Source organism: Colobus angolensis, unplaced genomic scaffold (genome assembly GCF_000951035.1).
Source record: "Colobus angolensis palliatus isolate OR3802 unplaced genomic scaffold, Cang.pa_1.0 Scaffold561, whole genome shotgun sequence".
Taxonomy (NCBI): Eukaryota; Metazoa; Chordata; class Mammalia; order Primates; family Cercopithecidae; genus Colobus; species Colobus angolensis.
The window spans coordinates 46,270-67,349 of NW_012119166.1; the positions used below are offsets into that span (position 1 = coordinate 46,270).

The following is a 21,080-nucleotide window of genomic DNA, read 5'->3' on the forward strand; positions in this document are numbered from 1 at the left end:
GCTAATTTTTGTATTTTTAGTAGAGATGGGGTTTCGCCATGTTGCCTAGGCTGGTCTCAAACTCCTGGGCTAAAATGATCCGCCTGCCTTGGCCTCCCAGAGTGCTACGATTACAGGTGCACCCAGTCCCCATGGGTCATTCAACATGTACTTCATGTTATTTCTAGTAAGATCTACGGACCTGAGGGGCTTCAGGAAGGATGTTTTGCAAGAATACTTCAAGGGAGGTGTAATGTACTTCAGTCAAGAAGCAGGAAGAGCAGAGCTTCATTCCTGGCCAAAGCCACTGTCTGTGTGGAGTGTGTACATTTTTCCCATGTCCGCATGGGTTTTCTCCAGGTACTCTGATTTCCTCCCACATCCCAAAGATGTATGCATGAGGTGCATTCTGCGTCTGCCTTGTCCCAGTCTGAGTGTGATTGTGTGTCAGTGCACTCTGTGATGAAATGGGCTCCTGTCCACGGCTGGTTCCCGCATTGTACACTGAGCTACGGGAACAGGCTTTGGCCACCTGCAACCCTGAACTGGAATAAACAGGTTGGAAAGTGAATGAATACAAATTACTGTCAAACAAAAATTCATAAAGTATACAATAATCATACAAATGTACAACAATCAATGCTGTGGCATGAAATTGTTCAGCGAGCCCACCATGTTTATCATTGTTTTGAACTGGGTGATGGTAGGAAGTGCTCCTTATAATTTCCGCTTTGCCAACATTTATTCCTTCATTTACGCAACACCACAATGACCACTGTCACTCACTGTTTCACCAAAACTTGGAAACTGGGTCAATAATTATCTTGTTTGCATTAATATTTCTTAATGCATGTATAGTTCATATTTATTTCAATGTTTAAGATTAGAATTGTTTGGGGTCTTTATTTAGAAGTTTGATGATGTTTTCATGACCAGAAATATGCTGTAGAAACTTTAACTTTTGTTTCAGTCAGTCTATGGTAAAATTGGTTTCATTAACATTGCAGTTTCTAAGAACCTACCAACAACAGTAACTGAGGACTTTACTAAAACGCCTGGCCAAGTCTTTTTGTGAGGTTAAGATTGATCAACAGATATAGGTTGTCAGCCTGATCCATCCTCTATAAAGTTCTCTTTCCCTAATGGTTGCAGCAGTCATTGATGTTCACTGTCTAGAACCTTTATTTCATTAGTGGTTAAAAAATACTGATATTCTATCACTTTCTTCATGTATTAGTTGGAATACTTTTATAAAGAAATTCCTCAGGTGATTCCAAAGTGTTTCCAAGGTTGATTAGGGAAAAAACAGTAGATGGTCTAGAACTGATCCCTGGGTAACTCCGACATTCTAAAGTTTGAGCATGAGAGGAAAAGCTGGCCAAGATGACGTAAGACAGCAAGCCAGTAAGACACCAGCTGAAGAGTGGTGTCCCAAAAGCTGAGAAGAGAGTGTGTTAAGAAGATGGGAATGATCAAATACCTAGAATGTCAAGAGGTCAAGCAAGATGAGATCAGTGAAATGTCGACTGAATACAAGAACATAGAAGTCTTTGAGCACAATTTCAGAGATGAGGTCAGGGTAGAAATGTTACTGGGACGCCAGCAAGTACAGACTGTGATTATATATAACCCTTTCAAGAAGTTCTGCTGTGAAAAGGAAGCACTGAAAATGAAACCAGCCATCTCCTAATTACTGTAGATTGGGCTATTAGTCCCTTCACCCTCTAGTGGAGTCTTTTTTTTTTTGTAATGAACTTAAGCACACCTCTACTCAACTAAAAAAACCTCTGCTGGCTCCCTTTTAGCCCTCAAAAAGAAGTCCTGAATGTGGTACTATAAATAGATTCATAATCTGGCCCTATTGCACCTCTCCTGCCTCAGAGCCGTTGTACATAAACTCTCAATTTCACAAGCTCTTTAAAACCTCCATGTAACTTGTTAGTCAAGCAGCCAGAAGTGCCTTCCGCCTTTTCCACATGATGAACTTACAGTTCTATTACATGACTCGGCTCCAATGTCATCCTCACCAGTACCATGCCAAGCATCTACACATCATTCCCACCTGCACCTCCCCCAGTGTTGATTCTTTCAAGCCAGAAACATGTAAGTCAGCCTTGACTTCTCTCACTTCATTCACATCTTCTCATCTCTGATATTCACTCGACCAAGTCCCAGTCATTCTTTCTCAGTAAGCCTCCATCTGTCCTCTCCATATCCCCACTCTAGTCCTCTCTCTTGCCTCTTAACAGGACTCCCAATTCCATCTCCCACTATTTTTCTACACAGAAGCCACAATGAACCCTTGAAAACACAAAGCAGCACTTTAGGGGACTGAGGTGGGAGGATTGCTTGCGCCCAGGAGTTCAAGACCAGCTTGGGCAACACAACAAGACCCCCATCTCTACGGAAAAATTGTGTCAAAAAATTAGCTGGGCAGTGGTGGCATTTGCCTGTAATCCCAGCTGATCCAGAGGCTGAGGCAAGAGGATGACTTGAGCCCTGCAGTTCGAGCCTGCATTGAACCATAACTGCACCACTGCACTACAGCCTGGGCAACAGAATAAGACCCTGTTTCCAAAAAAATAAAAACACAAAACACAAAACTAGTCATATTTGCCCAAGAATAAAAATCCTTCTGTGGCTTCCCACTGCCCTTAAAGACAAAAATGACTAACCAGCTAACAAAGCCCCACACTGTCTGGCCCCTGCCAACGTCTCTAATCTCATTTTCTAAGTCTCTCCCAGCACTGTCTGTGTTTCAGCCATGCTGGCCTTTCAGCTCCTTAAATACACTGAGCTCCTAAATCTTTTCCCTTCCCCACCCCTGCCTCCCCTTTCACCCAGCTAACCCAAGTTCAAATGTCATTATTGCAGGAAATAACCCTAGAACAGCAACTTGACCTAATCTTAGGACACTCTGTAATTCTTCACAGCACTGACTGCTATTTCCAATCATGCAGACATCTGTGTGTGATTATCTCATCAAGGCTCATCTCCCACCTTTAGACTGACAGCTCCCTGATGATGGTGTGTCTCATGCACCAGACATACTCCACCCTTGACTAAGGACCTGACACTCAAATATTTATTGAATCAATGAACGAATGAAATCCCTCATAATTTGACCTTCTCTGGGCACTGACCCAAATCTCAGCCCTCAAAATGCAGTGTACATTTAACCAGGCTCCTCTTCAAATAATACTACCAAATAACATGCCAGATACTTATTTTTCTACCAACTTCTATGCCAATAGAGATTAGCTCTCTGATTCCTAATTTCCTAAACTTATCAGTTATCTCTTTATCTTCAAATGTTTCAATTGACAGATTTTTTTTTTTTAATGAGAAAAATAGAGGGAGTTATTTGGGTTCTGGACAGAAACCGGTTCTTTAGATTCACTCTGCTTGGCCCAATACTGAACATCTAGGGTTAAATGTTCTTGCATACAATTAGAAACTGTCCGTAAGATGTTGGCAGCAGGGCCTGAAACATTCTGCTTCTTTGCAGAGCATTCGAGTTAAGCTCAGCAAAACTAGGCTAACTTACTAATGGTATAGAAAATGGAAAGTACTTTTTATACTACAAAACACCCAGCAATATTATTTACATTATGGTCATTATATATTACTCAAATGTTATACTCAGATATTTGACTGTGTAGGGGTCAGAGGAGATAGGCACCCCTAACCCCCGCATCATTCAAGAGTCAACTATCCTAGTTTTGTCAGCTTTTCTATTAGTTTGAAATTATCATAAAATGACTTAAAACGTTTTTAGGCCAGGTGCATGGTGGGTCACGCCTGTAATCCCAGCACTTTGGGAGGTAGAGGCAGGTGGATCACCTGAGGTCAAGAGTTTGAGATCAACCTGGCCAACATGGTGAAACCTCATCTCTACTAGAAGTACAAAATTTAGCCGGGCATGGTGGTGGATGCCTGTAATCCCAGCTACTCAGAAGGCTGAGGCAGGAGAATCACTCGAACCCAGGAGGTGGAGGTTGCAGTGAGCCGAGATCATGCCAACACACTCCAGCCTAGACAACAGAGCAAGACTCTGTCTCAAAATTAAAAATAGAAAAAAACGATTTAAGATATTAATTTTTTTAATTTAAAAAAGATTATCCTATCTTTGGATATTTTTAAATACTGCAATGACCAAGTTTACAGCTGAGTTTTAAATCTGGGTCTAACACAGACCAAATTACTTCATTTCATCCAAAGTTTCTGGCCACAAGGTTATTTTTCTCAACTTCTTTTCCTACCTGACATGCTCAATTGCAAGGGCTGTCTGGTCAAACACTCCCGAATCATCAAACACCACCCAGAGCTCCTGCAGGGGCAACCGATATTCCTTCAGATCGAGGAGCTCCTTCATGCACTCCATGGTAAAAGTGCTCACTTGAGAGTCACAGAGGTATGGTTCAGCAAGCCTCACCACTGCCTTCAAGGCTGCAAAGTCCACATCTGTGGCCTGAAATTTAAAATAATGAGACTTAACACATGGAAATCAAAATTAAGATACACCTATAAGACTACCGACAACCTGATTTTTTTAAAAGCATGCAACGTGGGTGGGGAGCCTTTACCCATAATACAAAGGATGAACAAGACAGGCTGGCTCTTACCCTCATGGAGCTTACACTGTAACGAGGAAGATCGATAAACACAATGATAACGAGTAGGTGATAGAGAATAACTAGCAGGGGTGGGGATCTGGTTCTGCTGAGATGGCCAAGGAAATCAGCTCTGAGCCAAGCTGAAGAGGATGAGAAGGAAGTGGCACCTGAAGAGCAGGGAAAGCGCAAAAGGCCTGTGCCAGAGACAGGCCTGCCAGCTGAAGGAGCAGGAAGGCAGTCCTTCTTGCTGGGGCGAAAGGGAGGAAACGGAGGAGGGGGGTGGTGTGCAGTGGAGCAGCAAGACATGAGGTGAGAGAGAGAGAGGCAACAAGACAAGGACATGAAGGACATCTGAAGGAGCTTGGATTTTACGTGTTTTCTATACAATGAGAAGCCATAAAGCCAATACTAAGCCCTTGGTAAAGACAATGCATTAGGAGTTTTAAGCAGAGAAATGGCAGGCTTCTGTTCTGAAACAATGACTTTGATTGTTTTCAAAGAACTGACTGGCAGGGGGGGCCCTATCATAACCAAATGAATAGGCCTGAACTTCAACCAAAAAATATTAGCATAATCCAAAATTTTAAAACTCACAAGCAATAGCTGCAATCCACTGCCTTGTACATAATCACTGCAGTATGTGATGCCATTTTCTAAGGGAGCTGCAGCAACAACTTGTATTCACACACCCTGGTTTGACATTTTAGGTTACTAGGGCTTTTTGTGGTCAGTTAACAAACACTGAGAAAAATTCAAAGCTGTAATTAGAATGCAAATGTAATGTAAAAGGCCTAGTCAGGTGAAAAATAAGATTGTTTTTACATTCTGCAATGGGACACACTGTCAAGAGATTAACCACATATAAACAAATTTGCTATGCAAAAAATGGGCTAGTTTTAAAATGCCGCTTAGCAGAGGTTACAGTGAGCCAAGATCACGCCACTGCACTCCAGCCTAAGCAACAGAGTGAGACTCCATCTCAAAATAAATAAATAAATAAAAATGCCTCTTAGGTTTGAGCTGCTTAACGAATTACAATTAAGAAGTTAAAAACTTTTTTGAAACCATTAACTTCATAATTAGGCCTAATTTTTTAAGTGATCTCAAATACCTTCTTTTAATTAATTTAAACCAGTTTAATTCCCTGGTAACAACTCCTCAGTTGCCTTTAAAATTTGCAGAATACTTCCTGCAACATGGCAATTAGATGTGAAACACATGCTATTTGAATCAGCTCATAAACTTTAATCAAAAATAAGCACTTAGGCTATAACAGTCTGAAGTAAAGTGCTTATAGCTACAGACAAAGGTCTTAAAAACAAAATTAACCTTACCTCAACCAGTACCTTGAACACGTTAGTGTGCCACACTGCCCGCCATCCAGATGGCTCAAGGACCTTCTCCAAGAACTCAGCTGTGAATTCCTGTACCTCAGAGGCCTTGCAGTCAGCTACAAACAAATTAAACACAAGAAGAATTGAGAATACATAAAGCAGAGGGAAGTCAATAAATCCACTTAAATCCACTTTCTCAGAAACAATAACTGGCAATCTGAGGGACTGAAACAAATAATCTACTTGTAAACTAAAAAGATAAAAGATGGAAAAAACCAGCCAGGCATGGTGGCTCATGCCTGTAATCCCAGCACTTTGGGAGGCCAAGGCAGGTGGATCACCTGAGGTTGGGAGTTCGATACCAGCCAGACCAACATGGAGAAACCCCATCTCTAGTAAAAATACAAAATTATCTGGGTGTCATGGCGCATGCCTGTAATCCCAGCTACTAGGGAGGCTGAGGCAGGAGAATCGCTTGAACCAGGGAGGCGGAGGTTGCGGTGAGCCAAGATCACACCATTGCATTCCAGTCTGGGCAACAAGAGCAAAACTCCATCTCAAAAAAAAAAAAAAAAAGCAAAAAACCTACTCACCTAAAATGTAATCTTGATAGGCTCTGAATCGCTCATAGAACAAAAGTTGATTTGTTTGGAAAATTTCTGGGAAAAAGGTTTTTCCTTCAGGCATAAAACTTTGTAAACTAGAACCTGGTTTATCATGGCAGCTACAATCACTGCATGAATCTTCATCTTGGAACAAACCTAAAAAAAAAAGCAAAAATAAGCAAGCTCCAGTGTCTTATTGAATGCTTCTATTTTCATATCCTTGCATAGAAATCCCAAACAAAATACAAACAAGAATTTGAATATGAATGGTCTACTTACCTCTACCACTGTCAGAAGAAACTAGTTTTCCAAACTTAAAAAGATTTCAAAATGCAAATTCTACTTCAAAACAATAAGAATTTAAGATCTTTCAAAGTTAGATTTTTGTTGTTGTTCTGTGAGGTTTTGCGGGGAAGCAGAAGGCTGTTTGTTTTTGTTTTTGTTTTAGAAACGGTCTCACTCTGTCACGCAGGCTGGAGTGCAGTCGTGCAATCATAGCTCACCACAACCTCAGATTCCTGGGCTCAAGCTACCCTCCTGCCTCAGCCTCCTGAGTCTCTGTGACTACAGCAAAGCATACAGCCTGTGATTTATACTGCAGTTAGCACGTTATAATAATCAAGTATCTCAGTTATTTATTTCCAAAACAATTCCATAAAGCTCCTTTAAGAAAGGGAGCTGACTTCCTCTCAGATGGGTTAAACCCTCCCTTTATTTCCTACAATATCAGTCTGTCAATCACCCCTCAATAAGCAGGGATGAGAGAGTCTTAATAATCCATAAGGTTTAATTCAATAAGGTTATTAGGTTCCTCCTCACTGATTTCAATGACTCTGTCTAAGGAAAAGATCGGAAAATGCAAATCACATTAGGTTTGGGCTGTATATAATGTTTCATAAGCTATGATTCAGCCAGTGGCATATCTAATTCTGTGTAATAAGATGTTTTTAATAAATGAAACAACTACTAAATAAGCAATGCTAAAAAGGGTAGCATTTAGAATGTAGAGTAGTTTCCAGAAGTGGTTTCAGGGAAGGTAACTGAGCTGTTAGCAGATACCCTTTTTCTCCCTTCCCCTTGATTTTCTCCTTCCCTTTCCTCCTTCCTTCCATTTCTTTGTCCCTGTTCAGGCCACCAGAAGTACTTGACCCACAGATGACCAAAGTGTACTCAAGGGTCTACTGCTCACAAGCACTGATGCACATGAGCCTTAGAAGGCATCAGTACCTCACTGGTTATGTGACAATCACTCTGTGCCTCAGTTTCCTCGTCTATAAAGGAAAGATAAAAATAGTACACCTACTTCAATTAAGAAGATTATTTGTTAATAATTTACAACAGTGCCTATTACATAATGTATGTTTACTAAAGAAACAGTAGTACTTCAGCACCATTCTTTTTTTTCCAGCACCATTCTGTATAGCTTTATGGAGGTATAATTAACATAAAGAAGTTATATGCATTTAAAGTGTATAACATGATGGCCAGGCGCGGTGGCTCACGCCTGTAATCCCAGCACTTTGGGAGGCCGAGGTGGGTGGATCACCTGAGGTCAGGAGCGCGAGACCAGCCTGGCCAACATGGTGAAACACGGTGAAACCCCGTCCCTACTAAAAATACAAAAATTAGCCAGGTGTGGTGGCGAGCACCTGTAATCCCAGCTACTTGGGAGGCGGAGGTTGCAGTGAGCTGAGATTGTGTGCCACTGCACTCCAGCCTGGGCAACAGAGTGAGACTCTGCCTCAAAAAAATAAAATAAAAAATAAAGTGTGTAACATGATGTTTTGATATACCTTTACATTATGATTACCAAAGTAAAGTGAATTCATATTTCCATCACCTCGCATAATTACCTTTTGTGTGTGTGTGGTGTGAACACTTATGATCTACTCTGTTAGCAAATTTCAAGTGCAAAATTTGCGTCGTCATTGCATCATCACGTCATTGTCTATTAATACTGTAATAATAATACAGTATTATTAACTATAGTCACCATGCTGTATGTACATCAAATCCCCAGAACTATTCATGAGGCATAACTGAAACTTTGGACCCTTTGACCAGAATCTCCCCATTCCCCCCACCCACTGGCAACTACCACTCTACTCTCTTTCTGAAACTTCCTCTTTTTTAGATTCCCCATATAAGACATGTCATGCAGTATTTATTTTTGCAACCACTTTAAAAACTTTATTCACTTCCTCTTCACCACAAGTACAACCATTGGCTTAGTCTTCCAGATGGGAAAACTGAAGCCAAGTGACTTTTGCCACTTGGAGAGGTGGGTTAACAGTGAAATTGTCACACTTCTGTTTTCTCACTTTGTTGGGACTCTGCTACACAATACAACGGAAAGTGTTAACGTAAAAACGTGAACCAGCTTAAAATACCAGAAAAAAAAAAAGTAACGAAACTCTATGAGGAGGAAGAAAGGGCAGAGAACTAGGAGACCCCGGCTCTATCTCTGGACTCTGGCCCAAGTTGGCGCTCCTCACTTTGGACACGTCACTACCCTCCGTGGACAGGACAGCCATGCAGACCAAGGGTTCAAGCTTTCCTCTTCTGTGGAAAAGGGAAGTGTGGTTCGTGATCTCCTTTGAGATGCAGATGAAAAAGATGACCCCTTGAGCAACGGTAAACGCACAGTTTCCGCAAAACCCATCTGGATTGGGAATTCCTAGACCAATCCAGCTCCCTCCAATCTCGGGGCGGGCTGAGGCCAGAGAGTGCAGAGACAGGGGGAGATGGGGAGAGGGAAGAGAGGGAGTCCCTCACCCCCCGGTACCGCCCGACTTTGACGTCCGGTCACGGGTCCCGGCCGCGCGCCGCCGTTCCCGCCACCCAGGACAGACGGGTCCGGAAGGCCCGCGACCCAGGCGCCCTCCGAGGGTCCCGACGCCCCAGGCTTCCGCTCAGAGGCAGCACCTCGGGCCCGGCATGGAGAGCTCACCTTTCTCCAGAGACGCCGGCTCCTGCTCGGCCGCCCAGCCAGTGCGCTCCGGCGACACGGCCGCCGCCTCCAGACCGCCGCAAGTCAGCGATCCGTCAGCCATTTCAAATTTCCGCGGACCGTCGCCCAGGCAATGACGTGATGACTCAGGCTCTGCTGATTTGATAGTCGCGCCGAGGCCGTGGACCAATTAGAGTCCGGCCCCGCTCCAGCCCCCACCAACCCCGCCGCGGCGCCCCAGGCTGACAGCTGTTCTTGTTGAAGTGCCCGGCCTTTGCTTTTCTGGGATGAAGTTGAAGAAAGTCGAATTGGGACATAACTTGGAATGATTTTCGGAAAAAACGAACGAGCAATGCCTGGAAATTAGATATAGTGGAAAAGTCACTGGGTTGAGAGTCAAAAAACATAGTATTTAAACTTATCTGGGCTATTCCTAGTGGTATTGCCTTGGGCAAGTTATTTCACCTCCCAAAAGCACAACTTCAACTGAAAAGGATGCTGGTCTACGTGGGCCCAAAACTTTTCACCACCGAACACCAGTCTCTCTCTGTCTTTCAATACACACACAGAGAGAGAGAGAGAGAGAGAGAGAGAGAGCGCATATTTTCAAAGAATGTCAAATTAAATTTAGTAAGTAAATTTGTTAATTTGGATTAATCAAAGGCAACTATAATCTCCATCATAATTGCTAACATTTACTGCATATTGTGTGCAAGACACCCTCCTGCATGCTTTACCTGGATTGTTCTGTTTAATCTTCACAATGATCCTATGAGACAGGAGCTATTATTACAACCATTTTACAAATGAGCAAATGGAGTCACTAAGAAGTTAAGTCGCTTCTCCAATCTAACCCAGCAAAGCCAGGATATGAAACCAGCCAGACTCCATGAAGAAACCCTTTAATGTCTCTGCCAGGCCATCCCTGCTAGAATGATGAGGTCAGCCCTAGATAGCTCAGGTTACCAGGACACCATGTGGGATGTGTCCATGGGGGACCAAGATCCTGGTCATGACAGTTAGTCTGTGCAGTCTTAACGCAGGGAAACGTTTCCACTTATTGCTTTGAAGAAACACCTTGGGCTAAAGTCTCTCCGATCCCTTACAGCTGAAATAAAAGGAGCAAGGAGGGGTGACTGTGGAAACCTGCACTTAATTGGGCTAACTTTTCCAGGAAGCAAGATTTCTTTGACTGTTGTCTGCAGAATCTAACCTTACATTTATTTGCTCACTGAACAAATACTTATTGAGCACCATGAGGTAAAAACACAGAAAACAATAATCAAGACTAACAACAGGCCTTGAGGACGACGCTAGCTTTCTCATTATTCTCCTTTTCAACCTTGCTGCCCACAAACCTCACAAATGGCAGCATTTCTTGTCACCCATTTGCATCATCACTGGAGACAACACAGTTCTCTTCTCATCCAATTACCAAATATTTCATCAACCATCAAGATATTACTCAAACCAGGCTAAGCACAGTGGCTCATGCCTGTAATCCCGCCACTTTAGGAGACCAAGGCAGGCAGATCACTTGAGTCCAAGAGTTTGAGACCAGCCTGGGCAACATGGTGAAAACCCACCTCTACAAAATGAAAATTAAAAAAAAATTATCTGGGTGTGGTGGCATGCAGCTGTGGTCTTAGTTACTTGGGAGGCTGAGGTGGGAGGATCTCAAGTGACTTCCACTCTGTTGGATGTCTGGCTGTCTTCTGCCCTACTCTGGCTGAGCCCAGGGCTTTTACAGACCTCAGAGGGAAGGAAGTGCGTGCTGATTGGTCCATGAGTGGCCATGGGTGCGCCCAGAAGAGACACCACAAGTCCCCACCCCAGTCTGCTGGATTGGTAGCGTGGCTCCCAGCCTTCAGGGCCTCCCTGGCCGAAAGGTGGGGCCTTACCAGGACCCACCCCCTTCTGCCCAGGCCTCTTGCTGCCATTCATGGCCCTAGGATTCGGCCCCAACCCCGCTGTGAGATCGGAGCAGGTGCAGGAGAAGAGAGGGGCCAGGCAGTGGAAGCAGACGCCCCCAGCCTGCAGACATGAGGATGGGGTGGAGGGTGTAGCTACTCCGGGTTCTGCACCTGGGAGGGTGGCTGCAGTTGCACCCGGGGAGCTCCCACCCCACCAACTCAGAAGGGGTGGGGTTCCTGCTTGTCCCCGGCTCCTGCTTGCTCCATGGAACAGGAGGACCAAGTCTACAGCCAGTCCGGAGGCTGCAGGTGCACCCAGGAGGGCAGATCTTCCCTGCTCCTGCCCCTCTCCTAGAGCCCAGGGAGGCTAGGATCCACAGCCCCAGTTTGAGTGGCTGTTGCCCCGCTCAAGAGGGCAGGCTCCTGCCTGCTCCGTAGAGCAGAAGGCCTGGGTCTGAAGCCATGGTTTGGACAGCTGCAGGGGCTCCCACAAGCTCCATGGAGTGTGCAGCCCCAGCCACGCCTCACTGCTGCAGCCAGCGTGATGGCAGCAGCCACTGCAGTCAAAACCACAATGAGATATCACTGCATGCCTATCAGAAAGGCTAGAATAAAAAATTAGAAAAACAGGCAGGGTGTGTTGGTTCAGTTGAGGCCAGAAGTTTGAGACCAGCCTGGCCAACATGGCAAGACCCCATCTCTACAAAAATACAAAAATTAGTCGGGCATGGTGGTGTGCACCTGTAGATCCCAGCTACTCGGGAGGCTGAGGCAGGAGAATCGCTTGAACCCAGGAGACAGAGGTTGCAGTGAGCTGAGATTGCACCACTGCACTCAGGCCTGGGTAACAGAGCAAGAATCTGTCTCAAAATATAAAATAAAATAAAAATTAAGGAAAACATCAAAATGCTGGTGAGGATACAGAACAACTGGATTGCTCAAACATTGCTGCGGGAATGTAAAATGGTGACAGCTACTCTGGAAAACAGTTTGGCACTTTCTGAAAAGAAACGTACAACCACCATATGACTCACAACCATACTGCTGGGCATTGATCCCTGAGAAATGAAAATTGTGTTTATGCAATCACCTGTACACTAATATTTATAGCAACTTTATTCCTAGTAACCCAAAACAGGAAGAAAAAAAAAAAAGATAGCCTTCAATAGGTGAATGGTGAAACTGATATCTCCACAACATATGTATCAGTCAGAGTTCTCCAGAGAAACAGAATCAATAGATTTTACACACACATACACACACGCATGAGAGAGAGAACTTTAAGGAGGTAGGTCATGCAGTTGTGGAGTCTGGCAAGTTCACAAACAGGCAGGCTAGAGACTCAGGTAGGAGTTGATGCTGTAGTTTTGCAGCAGTTTCTTCCTCTCCTTTCTCTTTTTTTTTTTTTTTTTTTTTTTTTTTTTGAGGCGGAGTCTCGCTCTGTCGCCCGGACTGGAGTGCAGCGGCCGGATCTCAGCTCACTGCAAGCTCCGCCTCCTGGGTTTCGGCCATTCTCCTGCCTCAGCCTCCCGAGTAGCTGGGACTACAGGCGCCCGCCACCTCGCCGGACTAGTTTTTGTATTTTTAGTAGAGACGGGGTTTCACCGTGATAGCCAGGATGGTCTCGATCTCCTGACCTCGTGATCCGCCCGTCTCGGCCTCCCAAAGTGCTGGGATTACAGGCTTGAGCCACCGCGCCCGGCCCATTCCTCTCCTTTCTCAAGGGAAACCTTGGTTTTTGCTCTTAAGGACTTCAACTGATAGTATGAGGTCCACCCACATTATCAGTCTCCTTTACTTAAAACCATTGGTAGATGTTAACCACATCTACAAAATACCTTCACTGCCACACCTATATTCTTGTTTAATTAAATGACTAGGTACTAGGGTAAGCCTAGCCACATTGACACTTAAAACTAACCATTATACCATACTTAGCAATTAAAAGGAGGAAACTACTGCTATCCATAACAAACTGGATGACTCTCCAGAGAATTTTGCTGAAAAAAAAAACAGCCAATCCCAAAAGGTTACGTACTGTATAAGTCCATTTATATAATAGTTTTGAAATGATACATTTTTAGAACTGGAGGAGCAATTAGTGGTAGCCAGAGATGGAGAGAGGGGTGGGGGTGGATGGGAACAGGAAGGAGGAGGGTGTAGTCATAAAACTGCAACATGAGGATCATTGTGATGCTGGAACTGATCAGTTTCTTAACTGTGGTGTTGGATAAGTGAACCTACACAGGGGATAACTTGTGTAACACTTAATAGACTCACACACACACATGCCTATACATACATATGGACATATACAATGAACGCAAGTAAAATTAGAGAAATCTGATTGAGGTTAGTGGATTGTATCAATGCCAATACCCTCATATAATAGATACTATGTCATTCTATATTTCTAGGTATAAGGGATACTATTATATGTTCAAATGTTACCACTGGAGGAAACAGGACAAAGTGAATGTCCATTTCTCTGTGTCATTTTTTTAACATCAATTTTATTAAGTTACAATTTACATCAACAAAATGCACCCATTTTAAGGGTACACTTCTATGTTTTGACAAATGTATACAAAAAAATATGTAGAATATTTTCATCCCAAAAGATTCCTTATGTCTCCTCCCAATCAACCACCCTCCCGGCAAAACCCCTACTTCTAGACCCTGGTAACCTTGATCTACTGTCACTATAGATGTGTCTTTTCTAGGTTTCATATAAATAGCATCATAGAGTGTGAATACTATATGATTCCAATTACATGACATTCTAGAGAAGGCAAAACTATGGAAACTAAAAAGATCAGTGGTTGCTAAGGGTTGGGGAAGAGAGTGGGATGAATAGGCGGAGCACAGAGGACTTTTAGGACAGTGAGTCTTTTCTGTATAATACTATAATCATGGATACATATTACAGTATACATTTGTCAAAACCTATAGAATGTGCAACACCAAGAGTGAACCTTAATGTAAGTTATGGACTTTAGGTTGATAATGATGTGTTGTCAATGCAGCTTCATGGGTTCTAACAAATATATCACTCTGGTGGGGGATGTTGATAATGGGGAAGGCTGGGGTAGGGTATATGGGAACTCTCTGTAATTTTCACTTAATTTTGCTGTAAACCTAAAACTGCTCTTTAAAAAATAAAGATTTTTTAAAAAGAAAAAAGAACAGCTCACAAATCTTAAATGCAGCTGATACATTATTTTTAAATTTTTTTAATTAAAAAAAAAGGCTGGGTGTGGAGGCTCACACCTATAATCCCAGCACTTTGGGAGGCCACGGCGGGGGGATTGCTTGAGCCCAGGAGTTCAAGACCAGCCTGGGCTCCATAGTGAGATTTTAAAAGAGGAAAGAAAGAGAAAGAAAGGAAAGAGAAGGAAAGGAGGAAGGGAGGGAGGGAGGGAGAGGGAGAGACAGAGAGAGAGAGAGAGAGAGAGAGAGAGAGAGAGGAGGAAGGAAAGGAAGAGGAAACAGCTCAGCACCTACCAGACCTATAAATTTTAGAGTCTTCAGGGCAGGATCCACCTCTCCTTCATGTCTCTGTTCTTCCACTGGGCAACTTCATCCAGTCTTACTACAACGCTAATATGTATGGACCATCTTTCGTAGCACTAGCTCTCCATATCCAATTGTCTACTACATATTTTAAGGTCAGCAGGTCCAAATCTAAACCCTATCACTCCCCTCAAACTTGACCTCCATCCAGGATTCTCCACTTGAATACTTGATACCATTATCTATCCAGTTTCTCAAGAGAAAATAGAGGAGTCACCTCCCTACACCCAGTCCATCAGCAAGTCTTGTAATCCAACTTCCAAAGCATATACCAAATTCTTAACACTTCTCACTCCTTGTCTGCAATCATCACCCTATTCCAAAACATGGTCATCCCTTGTCTCAGCAACTACAATTACCTCTTAATTGGTCTCTGCCTCCCCAGCCTAGAGTAAATGATCCGCTATCTTTACAGCCCCCTGCTTTCTTCCTATGCAGCTCTTATCACAATTTACGCTTTTCTATTTTTCCTGCCTCCACTTTAACAGGCAGTACTGGCCAGCCTGGTGGCTTCTCCTTGGAATCCCAGTGTTTTTGGGAGGCCAAAGTAGGAGGATCACTCAAGGCCAGGAGTTTAAAACCAACCTGGGCAACATAGCGAAACCCCATCTCTACGAAAAATTTAAAAATTAGCCAGGCACAGTGGCCCGCACCTCTAGTCCCAGCTACTTGGGAGGCTGAGGCGAGAGGACCCCTTGGAGCTCAGGAGTTTGAGTCCGCAGCCAGTTATGATTGCACCATTGCAATCCAGCCTGAATGACAGAGCAAGACCTCTATCACGTAAAAAAAAAAAAAACAAAAAACAAAAAACAAAAAAAAAACAGCTCCATGAGCACAAGAGTCAAGTCTGCTTTCTTATCATCTTGTCCCAGTGCCCTGCACACTAGCTGGCACACTAAATGTTCATAGAACTCATCAGTAAGGAAATCAGGACATGGCATGCATACTGCCAAGGACCAGACCCATAGCCACCTTCCCAGCAGGCTCCTTTCAAGTGCCCCCATTGCACTTCCCATGTGGTTTGATTTACAAGTGTTTAACTTACCAGCAACTTCTCAGGATCACACATGTGCCTCTGCATACAGTGAAATTCTATTTGGTCTTTGATTCATGTCCCTTCTCAGAAAGGCGTTTCCTGACCACCAAACTAAACTAGATCTCACTCCATTATCCCATCATCCTCCAGCACCACACCCAGTGAGCTTCCTGCAGTGCATTTTCACAATCTGTAATTATGAATTTCTTTCTCTACTTGTTTGTTCTCTGTCTCCTCCCAAGGGTGAGCACTATGAGGATGATGTTCTGTCCACTAATATCTCCTCAGTACCCAGTACAGAGCCTGGAACCTGGTTGGAGACTAATAAATACTTCTTGAGTGGATGAAAGGATGCATGGAAAAGTCCTCTTGGCCCTCATTAAACAATCAGTTCCAAAAAATGGGCACTTTCTCAGAAATTGGAACAAATGTGATTTTTCTGCTTCAGTTCTCACTAAACTGCCCAGAAACCTCCTGGCTTCTTGGAATGTCTGTTAAGAATTCTGGCTATCCCAGTGAGCATTTGCACACACAGCACAGCTGGACTGACAGGCTCATGATGCAAGGAGGCCTGTTCTCCCCTACTCCACCACCCTTATCACTGCTCTCACCCAGACCTTCCTCCTGTCCTCCTAAGGAAAGGTCCCTAGAATGGAACAAACTCTCCCTCAGGAAGCCTCCCAGCCCTATTGTCTGAGGGAGCCTCACATTTTATTCTTCTTTAGAGGATACTTTTGAACAGTTGGGTGATGTGCCCTGGGAAAGGCATCATTCTGTATAGTTCTGAGCTCAGAAGCAGAGCCAGGAGGCATTGTCTCTTCAGGACTAAGTGCTTCTTCTCTTCTCAAACCATATCTGAGCCTTAGTTCATCCCATGCAGTCCCATGACTTCAAGCTCCATCTACATCTTCACTCCTCAAAGCCTGCCCTGTGGACCAGCAGCGGCACCTGGGAGCATGTTTGAAATGCAGATTCCCAGGTGCTGCCTGGTCCTACTAAATCAGTATCTGCATTTTAACAGACCCTCAGGTGACTCACAGCACATGACAATATGTTCCTCCGTGCCTGATGACTCCCAAGTTACCTCCTGTCCTGACATCTGTCCCAGTCACTCTGCAGCTGCTCATGTCACATCTTGGCCTGGAAGCCCATCAAGGATCTGAAACCCAACAGGTCCAAACCAAACCCTTAGTTCCTGCTCCCTAGACCTGCTCCTCCCCAACCTTCTGGGCCATGGTATCTTCAGGCACAGGGCACTCCTAAGGCACTGACTGAATAACTCATTCTTCATGGGCTGATTCGTTGCTCAATTGCTGGACTGGAGGCCAAGAAGAGTTGTAAGGAGAGCTTACCAAGTGATAAAAAGGCTCAGGGCCGGGGCACAATTGTGCGTGCCTGTAGTCTCCACTACTCAGGAGACTGGAGGAAACCTTCAGCCCAGGAGTTTGAGGCCAGCCCAGGTAACATAGCAAGACAGTCTCTAAAGAAAAAAAAAGTCAGAGGGATGTCGGAGTTATACAGCATTCCAACACAGTCCCCTCTTGTGTCCAGCTTAGTGACTTTATCATAATGAACTGCTTCCATGTGTATCAACTTGGGTACATCCCAAAGCATTGCTGAATAATGAGAAGTGGCAAATGGCGTGCCAAACCTACAGGAGTGATCATTAGCGCTGTCTACCAAATATTTCCAGTTCCTGCAGGCACAACCTTTCCCATTCCTTAGAGCTAGGTGATTCTGTTGGAGCAGGGAGGTAGCCACGCAGGGGCAGCTTTCTTTTTGCACATCTCTGGTCTGAATTCTTTCCTTCAAGAAGACCAAGAACCGGAAGACTCCCTCGCCCCTCTGGGTAACAATTCCACATGACTCTCCCTGGCCATGGAAATATGAGAAGCAACATGAATCACTTCTGCATGGAAGCTTTAAAGGACAATCCACTCTTTTTTTCTTCTTCCCTTTCTCAGCCTCTCAGCCTGAGTCTCTTAGTGGCTCCAATGAATCGATCCCTGTTGTAGACACTTGTCAATCATGTGTTGGAGTGAGAAATAAATATTTGCTGAGCCACTGAAATTTTGGAATTATTTGTTACCACACCAAAGCCTACCCCTTCCTGAGTGATACATCCGCACACACATACACACGTACACACAGACACATACACACACACACCACCAATAGATATGTTTTCTAAGAACATAATATATTATGGAATTATCTTTAGAGCTGGGTGCGGTGGCTCGTGCCTGTTATCCCAGCACTTTGGGAGGCTGAGCCAGGAGGATCGCTTGAACCCAGTAGTTCAAGACCAGCCTGGACAACATAGGCAGACCCTATCTCTACAAAAAATAAAATTAGCTGAGGGTAGTAGTGCACACCTGTGGTCCCAGCTACTCAGGAGGCTGATGTGGGAGGAAGAATTGAGCCCAGGAAATTTAGGCTGCAGTAAGCCGAGATTGCACCACAGCACTCCAGCCTGGGTGACAGAGGGAGACCGTGTCTCTAATTAATTAATTAATTAATTTGTATCTTTTGTATAAGTAATCCATGTTCACCATAGAAAAATTAGAAAATAAGAACAAGCTTTGGGTATCTCATCACTCACAAGACCTCATCATGGTCTGAGAAAGCCCATTCCCTTCCACCCATCTCAGAGGCTAAATCTACTCTGTGGCACCCACACAATTTGCTTTGCTTATAGCTGCAGTTCTCCACCCACTTAGTATTTAATTGGCTTGGACTGGGGCCCAGGTATTCACAATTTTTTAAAATGCCTTTAGCCTAGGTACGGTGGCCCATGCCTGTAATCCCAGCACTTTGGGAGGCAGAGGTGGGAAGATGGCTTGAATCCAGGGGTTTGAGGCCAGCCTGGGCAAGAAAGTAAGAACTTTGTCTCTACAAAAATAATAAAATCAGCTGGATGTGGTGCTGTGCACCTGCAGTCCCAGCTACTCAGGAGGCTGAGGTGCGAGGATCACTTGAGCCCAGGAGTTCAAGGCTACAATGAGCTATGATTGTACCACACACTTCAGCCTGGACAATAGAGTAAGACTCCACCTCTTAAAAAAAAAAACTGCCTTCCCAGCAGCCCCAGTCAGGGGCTTATAGATAAAACTCCCATCTCCCTGGGACAGAGCACCTGGGGGAATGGGCAGCTGTGGGTGCAGCTTCAGCAGACTTAAACATTCCTGCCTGCTGGTTCTGAAGAGAGCAGTGGATCTCCCAGCACAGCGTTCGAGCTCTGCTAAGGGACACAGTGCCTCCTCAAGTGGGTCCCTGACCCCCATGCCTCCTGACTGGGAGACACCTCCCAGCAGGGGTCGACAGACACTTCATACAGGAGAGTTCCAGCTGGAATCTGGCAGGTGCCCTTCTGGGATGAAGCTTCCCAAAGGAAGGAACAAGCAGCAATCTTTGCTGTTCTGCAGCCTCCGCTGATGATACCCAGGCAAACAGGGTCTGGAGTGGAGCTCCAGCAAACTCCAGCAGACCTGCAGCAGAGGGGCCTGCCTATTAAAAGGAAAACTAACAAACAGAAAAAGAATAGCATCAACATCAACAAAAGGATGTCCACACATAAACCACATTTGAAGGTCACCAACATCAAAGACCAAAAGTAGATAAATCCACAAAGATGAGGAAAAGCCAGCGCAAAAAAAGCTGAAAATTCCAAAACCAGAACACCTCTTCCCCTCCAGAGGATCATAACTCCTCGCCAGCAAGGGAACAAAACTGGACAGAGAATAAGTTTGATGAATTGATAGAAGTAGGCTTCAGAAGGTGGTTAATAACAAACTCCTCTGAGCTAAAGGAGCATGTTCTAACCCAATGCAACGAAGCTAAGAACTTTGAAAAAAGTTAGACGAATTGTCAACTAGAATAACCAGTTTACAGAAGAACAAAAATGACCTGATGGAGCTGAAAAACAGCACAGAGCTAATATCCACAATCTACAAGGAACTTAAACAAATTTACAAGAAAAAAACAAACAACCACATGAAAAAGGAGGGGGGAGGCGAGGAGTGGAGATATGAACAGACACTTCTCAAAAGAAGACACTTATGCAGGCAACAAACATGTGAAAAAAAGCTCATCATCACTGGTCATTAGAGAAAATGCAAATCAAAACCACAGATCTCATGCTAGTTAGAACTGTGACATTAAAAAGCCAAGAAACAACAGATGCTGGAGAGGATGTAGAGAAATAGGAACACTTTTACACTGTTGGGAGTGTAAATTAGTTCAACCATTGTGGAGAACAGTGTGGTGATACCTCAAGGATCTAGAACCAGAAATACCATTTTACCCAGCAATCCCATTACTGGGGATATACCCAAAGGATTATAAATCCTTCTACTATAAAGACACATGCACATGTATGTTTATTGCAGCACTATTCACAATAGCAAAGACTTGGAACCAACCCAAATGCCCATCAATGGTAGACTGGATTAAGAAAATGTGGCACATATATACCATAGCATACTATGCAGCCATAAAAAAGGATGAGTTCCTGTCCTTTGCGGGGGCATGGATGAAGCTGGAAACCATCATTTTCAGCAAACTAGTACAGGAACAGAAAATCAAACACCGCATGTTTTCACTCATAAGTGGGAGTTGAACAATGAGAACACAGACACAGGGAGGGGAACATCACACACCTGGGCCTGTTCGGGGGTGGGGGGCTATGGGAGGGATAGCCTTAGGAGAAATACCTAATGTAGATGACAGGTTGATGGGTGCAGCAAACCACCAGGGCACATGTATACCTATGTAACAAACCTGCACATTCTGCACATGTATCCCAGAATTAAAGTATAATAAAGAAAAGAATAAAAAATTAAAAAACAGTAACACAAATAAAATAAAGATACAAAGAGAAAAAAATGACTTCCAGTAATTCTAAGGTACCACTGAGAATGAAAACCACTGCCTTCCATCATCGCACGCGCCTGTCTCTTCCTTGTCTCCCGTCCCTGTTACTGTTTCTTACGTTCCTGTTGAATTTGACCAGAATTGCTTCTTTTTTTTTCTATCATTTCTTTTCTTTTTATTTTTTATTTATTATTATTATTAT

General features: G+C 44.0%; 1 protein-coding gene across 1 annotated transcript in view; it reads right to left on the reverse strand.

Moving 5' to 3' along the window:
- The window catches only part of SHCBP1 (SHC SH2-domain binding protein 1), a 49,712-nt gene extending 39,858 nt beyond the window's left edge, over positions 1–9,854 (reverse strand). Inside the window, exons 1-4 of the mRNA XM_011961654.1 lie at positions 9,485–9,854; positions 6,523–6,690; positions 5,930–6,045; positions 4,242–4,450 (exon numbers count right to left, since the gene is read on the reverse strand). Coding sequence (XP_011817044.1) covers positions 4,242–4,450; positions 5,930–6,045; positions 6,523–6,690; positions 9,485–9,587 — 596 coding nt within the window. The 5' untranslated portion in view covers positions 9,588–9,854. The remainder of the gene's footprint in view (positions 1–4,241; positions 4,451–5,929; positions 6,046–6,522; positions 6,691–9,484) is intronic.
- Between the last annotated feature and the right edge of the window lie 11,226 nt (positions 9,855–21,080).